General features: G+C 39.5%; 1 protein-coding gene across 1 annotated transcript; it reads left to right on the top strand.

Moving 5' to 3' along the window:
* Positions 1-1,222: 1,222 nt before the first annotated feature.
* On the top strand, positions 1,223-10,297 carry tmem87b (transmembrane protein 87B). The gene is made up of 19 exons (XM_073482061.1): positions 1,223-1,378; positions 2,466-2,526; positions 2,613-2,704; positions 2,799-2,933; positions 3,015-3,068; positions 3,167-3,344; positions 3,613-3,674; positions 4,073-4,256; positions 4,352-4,451; positions 4,563-4,656; positions 5,233-5,304; positions 6,696-6,804; positions 6,953-7,011; positions 7,115-7,218; positions 7,313-7,386; positions 7,473-7,543; positions 7,701-7,753; positions 7,858-7,888; positions 8,870-10,297. Exons 1-19 carry the CDS (start codon positions 1,229-1,231, stop codon positions 8,909-8,911), a joined length of 1,725 nt encoding a protein of 574 aa, XP_073338162.1. The 5' UTR covers positions 1,223-1,228; the 3' UTR covers positions 8,912-10,297.
* The last annotated feature ends 201 nt before the right edge of the window (positions 10,298-10,498 follow it).

Genomic DNA, 10,498 nt, shown 5'->3' with positions numbered 1-10,498 from the left:
CCCCCTGCTCTCATATCTGCCTCCACCTCTCTTCTTCATGTATGCCTCGGTCTTCCACGACTACGTCTTCCTGATGGGTTCCATGTCAGTGCCTGTCTGGTGATATTTGCCTTTCTTAGAGTGTGGCTGATCCATAACAATTTCCCTCTACTTCTAATTGATTGTGGTGATTGTGCACCACAATGCAGTAATACCTCGGAATCATAAGATGAAAAATGGGAGAGGGGAAGAAGAAAACAAAACTTTGATACACAATTTTGTATATGTTTTCATGACCTTTCTCCTTATCTTTAATTTGTTGTGAAATATTGGATAAATTGAGCTCTTTGGGCCTCAAACAGTTACTGGAAATGAAACAATGTGAAAAGGTCAGAGAGGAAATGGAACTGATAACAACCAAAGACATCTGAAGCACCACTGAGGTCACGAGTGAAAAAGGATCCAGCGGTTTAATCTTTAACAATGTTTTATATTCTATGAGCTTATCATGTGGTTTGTCATGTGGAATCTGAATCTGCAATGTAACCCATAACTATAGCTGTCACATAAATGTAGTGAAGTTACAACTACAATACTCTCCTCTGAAATATAGATAAATAGAAGTATAAAGTAGCATACAATGAAAATACCTCAAAATTGTATTTTAGTATAGTACTTGAACAAATATACTTGCTTGGCTTCCATCACTGGTTAAGTCACATCCGTAGAAAAACAAACAACATACATATCAGAACTAAAAGCATGTTTAGTGCAAGTGAAGATACTTTAAGTAGACTTGTACTGCTGTGGCAAGATGTTTTACTGGGATTGCATGGATCAGATGGTATGTAATGTACAGTATAATGTAAACATACTGGTATTTTGAAGAGTCAAAAGACCTTAAAAAGTGTAAATGACAACCTCCATCTGAAGTACTGTGGGGGAATTAGTGTGCAGGTAAAGGTCACTGCAGGTTTTGAAGCTCCAGGCTTTAGCTGATAAGTGGCAGGTAGTTCACCCCTCAGGTTGGCTTTTGAAGGAGGATTATTCAGTGTAATGAAACAATTCACGACAGTCAACCCGATGATCCATGAGGCATGTCCACACAAGACTGCTGCGATTAATAAAACAGTCAAAGTCCAGGCTGGGACGGGTTCATGTACAGGTACAGGACACGTCTCGAGATTCCTCCTCCAGCTGTTGCGTTCACGGCGCCTCCTGCAGGGGAGTGTCCGAGCCCACAACGAACATGGCTGCTGCAGTCAGGATGAGGACGTGGAGCTGTCCGGCTAAAGGAGATTTCAGTCCATGGGCAGCCCTTTTTGTAGTTTTACTGAGTATCATAAATGCGGTTGCTGCAGCACCAGAGCCAGGGCTTTGGAAAATCACAGTTGTAAATGTGAGTATCTCACTGGAAACACTTGGCTATCCTACTGTCTAACTGCAGCACCAGCTAGCTAACGGTGGCTACATTATCCTTGTTATGCTCGCTCGCTAACAGCTGTGAGTGTGGTGACAGACGACTAACCTGTCCTGCATTAATGCTACCGTTTTAATCACTCTTTATTACCACTTACTACCTCGAAGTGGTAAGTCGCAGTCTGCTCTGCCGGAAGAGCAGAGTATGTTGTTAGCTAATTAGCTGTTAGCTTGGTGGAGAGAGGCTGATATGCACTGTAAGGTTAGCTGTCGGCTAACTAGCTGTTAAGACAGCTGTTCAAAGACCCTTTGCTAATTAGCTGAGTTCCCGAGAGAAACCCAAATATATATATATATTTGTCTGTAACCCTACGACCATCTCTGGGCCAACATTTGAGCTCCACATCCCAGTTTTAACTGTGTTTTGTGGTTTAATTAATTTGCTTGTAATGATACTTCATCACCAGCTTCTAGCACAATATGGCTGTAATATACACGTAAACACACCCTGAAAGTTGGGTCAGTCAAGGAAGTCCCTCCTGTTGTTTATCAGTATTAAGGCACAGTTCCCAGACCTAATCCAAGGAGAACAAGAAAACCTTGATCAATAATTAAAGTATTCAGAAGTTTCAAATTCCCTCTGTTGTTGTCTCTGTTTCTGTATCTAGTTGCAGTATTAGGTGTGCTGAGGGTCACCAGACTGTCCCAGAACTCATACAGACAAACATATTGACACCCATGGATAGTATTAAAGTGTCTTATTCAGATGACTGAGGAAGGGCCCTGCTGGAATAGGTTGGAACTAGAGCTGCAACGAGTAGTTTTCTACTCTACTATTCTGATAAGAAAACATTTGCTGCTTCCAGTTCCTCAAATGTAATGATTGGCTGCTAAAAATAATAACTGGCAGAATAATCTTGAAAATAATCATTAGTTGCTGCTCTAGCCATTGCGCCCCCCATGCTGCCTAAATTATTGATCAGCTCACTAAACTGATTATATAGTTTTTAATAAAAAAAGTAATGCTTGGTTGCGCTCTAGCTCAAACGTTTTCTACTTTCCCACAGACCTCAAGACCACTGCTGTTAAGGAAATCCATGTATAAAGACACTGACATTGAATTGAAAGGTAAGACACACAAAATGTGCTCTTGATTTATCACATTTGTTTTATTTTTTTCTCTTGCGTTCATCATCTCTTGTGTCTTCCTTTAGTTTTGTTGTTTGGCTGTCCTGAGGGTGGCGCCTTCACGATACACTGGTATTTAAAATACTACCCCTGTCACAATGAATTCAACAATATTGAGGTAAGAACACAGGCGTAATGTCATACAAAAAATTAGACAGCCTGATCAGTCTAGACTTGATTGTTTATGAAGGCTAAATTGTGACTAATTGTAGGAAATGTATGAGAAGACACCTCTGAGCCGTGGGAAGAGCCTGGATCCGAATCTCCTCGGACAAGGAGAGTTCATCGAACACAGTCACATTCCCATAGCATGTAACAGTGGCCTGCACTCCTTTCCAATGCTCAAAGTAGGTTTGTTATATTATTCTCATCAGCATAGTTGCACACTTGATGTCATGGCATTTATCAGTGACTGTTTGTGTTTTCAGAAAGCCAAGGCAGACCCACGTCCAGTCAGGCCACCTGTTGATGGGGAAGTGCCAGTAAGAAACCATAAATACTATCTGATTTTAATTTTCTCATATACATAGTATATATATATATAAGTGAACAGCACAGACAGACTTTTGTGATATTGCAGGATGAAGATGACATGAGATGGATAACTGACGAGTACGACGGCAGCAGCAGCGGCTCCACAACAAACAGTAGTTCGAGCATCAAAGACGACGTAATAGCCACCACGTGGAAGGACGGGCCGTATCTGCTGGTCGTTAAGATTTTGTCCAGCAAACAGGAGTCCAACTGGAATTTAACAGGTGAGATTTATAATGGTGATAAACATGTAATTCAGTAATGAACAACAAATATTCTGTGACTGGATAGAGAAACATTTTCACTGTATCATTTGAGAAAGCATCTCCCAAAATGGTGGATTAATGTGCTGAAACGAATTTGTAATCCCTTTATGAAAATGAAGCTGTTTTGCAGCCGACACTGAATTATCAGATTTCAAAACCAGCAGAAACAAGTTGTCAAACCTGCCTCATTTGTCTGATGTCTGGATTTTGTTTTGTTTTTTTCCAGTTAGGGTGGTGATGAAAGGCGACCATGGCTATATTTCAATCACAGAATGGCCTCTTATGATTGTAAGTAGTTGACTTCAGCAATCAGTTTATGTTAACATTAATTATCCATCTGTAAAATATGATGATTCTTTCCTGGCTTCAATGCAGGGCTGTATTTTACGTTCTTTGAAACGTTCTTTAAATGACTTGTTAGATGTTATAAATGTGTCAAAATATTAAATTCTAAAAACCTAAAACATATAGTTGTAGTTCTGCACAGCTTAATATCATCTCCAGGGAAGAGAGAGTGAGTGGATTGCATTAAAAAACTTGGTATAAACAGACTACAAGACTAGTAAGACTACATAATGAAAGACGTTTCTCTTGGTGAATGACTTTTGTATCAAATGTGATTTTAAAAGTCTCATTTGAAAACAAATGCCTTTGAGCTACACTAATCTCTGACTGTCTGTTTGCAGTTCTACATGGTGATGTGCATAGTGTACATATTGTACGCCCTGCTGTGGTTTATTTGGGCAGCGTGCTACTGGAAGGACCTGCTGCGGATTCAGTTCTGGATCGCTGGGGTCATTTTCCTCGGGATGGTGGAGAAGGCTGTATTCTGCGCTGAATATGAAAACACTAACGCTGTCGGCTCTGCTTGTGAGCGTCTACGGATCATTCACAAAATACCTTTTACCTTTCTCCTTTGAGATAGTAAGATGGTTGTTTTTTTTCCCTCCTCCTCTTGCCTTTAGCTCCAGGCTTGTTGATCTTTGCCGAGTTGGTCTCTGCTCTCAAGAGGACTTTGGCACGTTTGCTCGTCATCATCGTCAGCCTTGGCTACGGCATTGTTAAGTATGTCAACATAATGTATATGTACATAGAGATCCCAAACTCCTAAATAGTTGAATAAACAAAACAGGCAGCTAACTAAAAATCTTTTTCTTTTTGCCTCCTTTTTTTTAGGCCCCGACTGGGGACAGTGATGCACAGAGTTGTGGGGCTCGGTATTCTCTACTTTGCCTTTGCTAGCATTGAAGGTGTCCTGAGGATTACTGGGGTGAGTTGTGTTCTCTTTTATTGTCGAGATTAAAAACGAGATCAGAAGTTAAAATTCATAACCCAATGATATTTAAAGCAATTTGAATCAGAGGAAAGCAAACAAATCCTTGCGAACCAGCTAGTTTTAGTTGGTAAATGAAAATTGATTCACTTCTGTTTGTTTATAACTTGAAGTAAACTGACATTGCAATTTGTGTATTTTCTTGATTTGTTGGGGGGCCAAAAATGAAGGGTCGAGACAATGGCCCTGTTCTCATTACAGCAATTGTTCTGGCTGTGTTTGACTCCTGCGCCATCTGGTTCATATCCTTCCAGTGTACTTTTCTGCAGCACCAATAATCAATAGTTGTTATACCCTAACAACTCACCACCAAGTGGACTTCTGTTAATTAACTGAGCCTGAAAGTGATTTTTAATTTTCTTGCCTTTTGGGTTGAATGATTTGGTATTTTCTTCTTTGCACTTTGGTGAATAGTTCTTTATTTTACCGGCTATGCTGCCTTTTATCTCCCACCCTTTCTGTGATTTCTCCTCTTCCTTGTGTCCTGTGGTCCTGCTCTATCCTCCCTTCTAGGCGAAAGACTCTGACTTGGCCCTGCTGGCCAACATTCCCCTGGCTCTGCTTGACTCCTCTTTATGCTGGTGGATATCCTTTTGTGCACCTAGAAACCTTTCCCTTTGTGGTTCTCCTCTTCCCCTCGCCTCCTTTACATGAACCCAAATTATTCTGGGAGAAGTTTATCTGCAACTATCCTATCCCTTTCTCAGATCATTATCAGTGAAAGTGTGAGTTGGCAGAGAGACATACCACATCTCAGAAGAAACAGCTGCACGTTAATCACTCATCCTCTTGTGAAACTTCTCATTTTGTTTTGGGTGACTGCTTTAAACATCCTCCATCGTCACTGCTTCTTTGCTCACACAATCAATGACATTTTGCTGTTTCTGTTGATGGATAGTCTTGATTTGAATTGGCAGAGGTGACTGATTTGCATCCCTGCCTGCTCCCAGTTATCGGTGGTCCAGTTCATAAAAGCATAGGTGACTTATATATCTGGGTATGCTACTGATATCCTGAATAGATTTGATTCCAATTTACAAAGCTTTGATTAGCTTTAATCAACAAAGGGCAATAACAAAACAAAAACGTTTTAAGCAGCCTTTGTTCACACTGGAGTGTAGAGTTCTGAGTTGTAAGTGAATGCACCATGAAGCATGAAGGCCCTGTCTCTGTGCAGCATGTGAAACTCTAATGAGGACAGAAGCACGTCTGTGATGACATTGAAGGGGCTGTCGACATAGTTTTTAATTACATAACTGTTTTGGTACAAACATTAACCCGCCAGTGTTCTCCAAACAAAACATCGACCCACATTTGGTGCTTGGCAGGTGTTCCGTTACAGAGCTGCATCCGGGAAAAGGCATTAAAAGTCTTTTAAAACCCATTCCTAGTGAGTAATATGGATGAATTATCTATTAAAATATGTTTAAATAAAATGTAACTATAGTAACTTGTATGAAACATCAATTGGGAAATTGTTGATGAAAAAACATTGTCATAGATATTGTTTCACTCTTTATATTGTCATAGCGCTCAATCCAAGGCTTGACACAGACTTAAATTATTAAACAAACTTGTGTTTGAATACATCCTGACATCTATAAATTTGTCAATGAAACATGTAAAATTAAAACATATGCATATATTTCAGTCAGGGTTTCAGTGACGGTCCACATATCCTAGAAGATTTCGGTGTCTAAAAGAAAAAAACAAAAGAAATTCTGCTTATTACTTTGTTTATCAAGCTTAACAATTCATGAAGACTGTTGATGTGCATCACCAACCCAAAATGTTGGTATCGGTAGTTAACAATCAACTATTTTTCTCTTGAATCGCATGCTCCCCCTTTAACTGTATAAAACATTTAAAAGAAATCATGCAAAACATGGATATTAACTACAGTACAACATGTTGATTAATTAGGAAAACACTGTCAATGTAATGAGTGCCACATGTTTACCTTGACTACCACTAACATCTTTGTCAGCCTGGCACAAACCATCAAGACTCTGAAGCTGAGGAGAAACCCCATCAAGTTGTCTCTCTACAGGCACTTTACAAACACACTATTATTTGCTGTCGTTGGTAAGTGGCCAGCTACATTTGCAAATATTACAGAATACACTCTGCTCTGTGCCAGCTCTCATGATTTCTAGTAATTAGTATTTTCATTCATATGAAACCTGTAAACAAGCACACAGCGGAAGCAAAAAGTGACTGTTTTCTCCCTCAGCTTCCATCATTTTTATGGCTTGGACCGCAAAGAAGTTCAGATTTGCTGAATGTCAGTCTGTGAGTATGGTTTGGTATATTTATATTTGTAGTATTGTAAAAAAAAAAAAAAAAAGATTTTGGGTCGACATTTTATTGATAATCAGAACTCTTTGTGTTGAAGGACTGGATCGAGCTGTGGGTGGAAGACGCTTTCTGGAGGTTCTTGTTCTCAGTCGTTCTGTTCGTCATTATGTTTTTATGGAGACCATCTGCAAACAACCAAAGGCAAGTAGTGTGATAGGACAGTCGCACCAGCGCTTTTTTTTTTCCTTTTCATTGTCATATTTTTTTATTAATCACTCAATTTCAATGTCCACAGGTATGCATTCACCCCTCTCATGGACGACTCTGACGACGAGGAGATTGATGAGTTCATCGCCACTGGAAACCTTGGTACGGTTAACATCATTACCCAGAACACTGCAACCATTCAGTGTCACATAATCTTGATACAATAATTTTTCATATTTTATTCACAGGTGACGGCATAAAGTTGAGAACAAATAAAAGTGAGACGAACGGCACAGTGAAGCCTGCTGAAACAAACCCAGTCAGTAACACGATTGCACACACACAGTAGTTGTGTATTCATTAATGTAATTCTGTGAGGTTATTCAAAATAAAGCAAAAGTTAAGAGAAGTAAGTATCAGATATTTCAGCAGATGGCAGTATTTACTATTTTCATCCTCTTTGTCTCCTTGTCCAGGATGAAGACTTGAAGTGGGTGGAGGATAACATTCCTAGTTCTCTTACTGATGTGTAAGCATCCGATGAACCTGTATTTATTACTCCAGCAAGGTGTTTTTATTTAAGGCATGTGTGATTCTAACAGAGTCTCTCTTTGGTCCTGTTTGTCACTGCAGAGCTCTACCAGTCCTGCTGGACTCGGATGAGGTATGAATTACATTACTTTATAATCTGCAAAACAGGGTTCACACACATTATTTTATTAACCACGGACAGTTAAGGTATGTTGAGATGAGTAACTTTGTCTGAAAATAGAAGAAAGAGAAAGCTTTGCTTGATGATATTGGGGTCTAATTGTGGAGTTGCTGTATTAGAGGTGATACGGGGACTGATTTCAGGATACAATGAAACAACCCATTGAGAAGTTTTTGAGGATTTTAGGCATTTTTGCTCATACAGACACTGAAATCAATATTAAGTGACTGGTAGCTAAACCCCAGAATTGGGATTGTCCAATCAGCAGTAACTAGTCATACTTTGGCTTTCTTCACAGGCAAAGTGGTGTGCATGGTGCTGTAGTAAGAGCAACACTCTGTATTTAAGGAGTAACACAGCACCCAGTCTTACAACTTGGCTTTCCCTGCCAACTAGTGGTGACACCATTTAGCATTTTAGCTTTTTCTGCAGCCTGTGCAGCAGTGATGTATCATGGCACTACAGCATCATACTGTATCAAAACTGAATGTAATCAAGATACCAGCTAGCACCGAGCTAGTTACAGCTGATTTATTTCAGCGGTACGGTCTTAAATGAGTAAAGAAACCGGAAAATCTTCACATTTAGGAAGCTAGTTGATCAAAATAGGTGATTTAATTTAATAGTTGACACCTAATTTGATTTATCGTTACAGCTCTGCAGAATAGAAATGAGAAGGCCAGTTTTGTCTACCCCGGTCTGAAATTAATGATCCATTGTTTAAGAAGTTACTTAGTAATTCAAGTGGTACAGTTGCCACTGTTATTGTTGTGAACTGAAAATGTGCACTGCCAGAATGGAAAGCTTGACAGCGTACGAAGGGGGACGAACCTCAGCGAGCATGACATTTAAAAAAAAATCTGTCTGACTGTGAAAATCAAAACTTTATAGCCTCGACAAAAATGTTTACTTTATTTGCATATTATTTCTCAGGAAATCATGACGACCAGATATGAGATGTCAAAGCTGGAGTGAGACAAAACATTTTGGACAAGGAGGAAGGACAAAGTGGCCGTCCCTGACTCTGCAGCAGGGTTTTCTCCAGGATTTCCAGTCGGGGGTGGTGGTGGAGTGCCATTTAGTGTTTCAGGGGATCTTGAATGGTTGCTACTCCACAGGGTGGAGCAGAACATCTTTCCGCGGGGGACCTCTGCCTATTTTCTCATCTGCTCAAGAGCAAAAGACTCTACCAGAGGAAGACTGTCTTTTCACTGACCAACTGGTTCACCCTTTCCCTGATATGATCAGTTTTGAGCCTTTCTTTCCAAAGAGAATGTTTCATTTTATATTAAGTGCTGTATTTATTTATGTTTATGTGACTTTACTTTATCAGAGAATTAAATGGGCCTCATGCATTAAAATGCATGTATGTCATTCATGTCTAGGATTGAAACTACGCAGCGTCCTCAGTATTGATGTATGAATGAAGTTGGGAGGGATGAAGCACAAGCAAGTGATTTTTAATTTACATTTATATGTAACTTTGTTCAGTAGTGTAGAGACGGGGTTTGCGGTCATGCTTTGAATCTGCTGTGTGTGTCTTCTGAAATAAGGAGCAATATACTGTATGTATGTTAATATGGAGTTCATTATTTATTTGTTTTTTCAAGTGTACTTATAAGTTGTTCAAGTGTGTCTTCACCCACATGTGATGACAATGTGTGCTTCCATGTTTGTAATACATTGGACCCTGAGCAGTCTCTCAATGTATTCGGCAAACTGCAGCTCGTTTCTTATGTCTTTGCGTTGTTTGCTGGTGTTGGATTCACAGACACCTTAATAATATTCATGTTCTGTCGAAGAAGTCTTAAGATGTTTATGTTTTTGTTATTCATTTTGAAAATTGCTGGCCTGGTGTTTTTGTCAGTGACACTGTCGTCGTCTTCATGTGTGTTGTAAAGGCAGGACGTGTAATCTTGTCCGTGTAGACCATTAGATGAGCTGTGTGGTTGGCACAAGCACAAGCTGATCACTTTGGTTCATAATGTCACTGTCTCTTTCTTTTTGGTTGGCAACCTTGAATACTTGTGCTTATGATGGCAGGCTGTCCTCCTGTTATATAAAACTGCAGACACCTGCAGAGGACCTGGATTATTTGTACAGATGGGTTTTGGCTAAATCCTGTTATTTCATAATTCCGCAGGTGGAGAGGTGTCTGGATAATATGACTCGTCTTTTTTTTTTTCCATGGGTCTCATAAAAAACTGCGCTTGAACTTTTCACACCAGCAGTTTTCTTCTCTCTTCCTTCTCAGGAAGTGCGCACACTCAGATTTAAAATGACTCTAATACAGGAGAATGTTTGTTTCCTGATCTATGATTTCCAGTGATAATTTGGTAATAAAAATACATATTTGACTCATGGTCGTGGGTTTGCCACATCAGTTAAAATCTGTTTCTATTTTAAAGCTGTTTTTCAAATACCAGATTGAAGAGGAAATAGAAGAACCTGTTGAATGAATGGGCTATTGTGAGGAAAATGATGATGAATGATAATGAAACACAGACTGAAATCCTGAGAGGTTTGTTTGAATGAAGCTGAAAATGAAAACCCTGAGATTTC

Source organism: Pagrus major, chromosome 15 (genome assembly GCF_040436345.1).
Source record: "Pagrus major chromosome 15, Pma_NU_1.0".
NCBI lineage: Eukaryota > Metazoa > Chordata > Actinopteri > Spariformes > Sparidae > Pagrus > Pagrus major.
The sequence above is the reverse complement of the archived record's forward strand: the minus strand, read 5'-3'. Positions and strand labels throughout refer to the sequence as shown.

What these genes read in the sequence shown, in the direction of transcription:
- tmem87b (XM_073482061.1), top strand. Translation starts at nt 1,229, where the DNA reads ATGGCTGCTGCAGTCAGGATGAGGACGTGGAGCTGTCCGGCTAAAGGA. An exon ending in CAGAATGGCCTCTTATGATT is followed by an intron (nt 3,675 to 4,072) that starts GTAAGTAGTTGA and finishes GTCTGTTTGCAG; the next exon opens with TTCTACATGGTGATGTGCAT. An exon ending in ACTCCTCTTTATGCTGGTGG is followed by an intron (nt 5,305 to 6,695) that starts ATATCCTTTTGT and finishes ACTACCACTAAC; the next exon opens with ATCTTTGTCAGCCTGGCACA.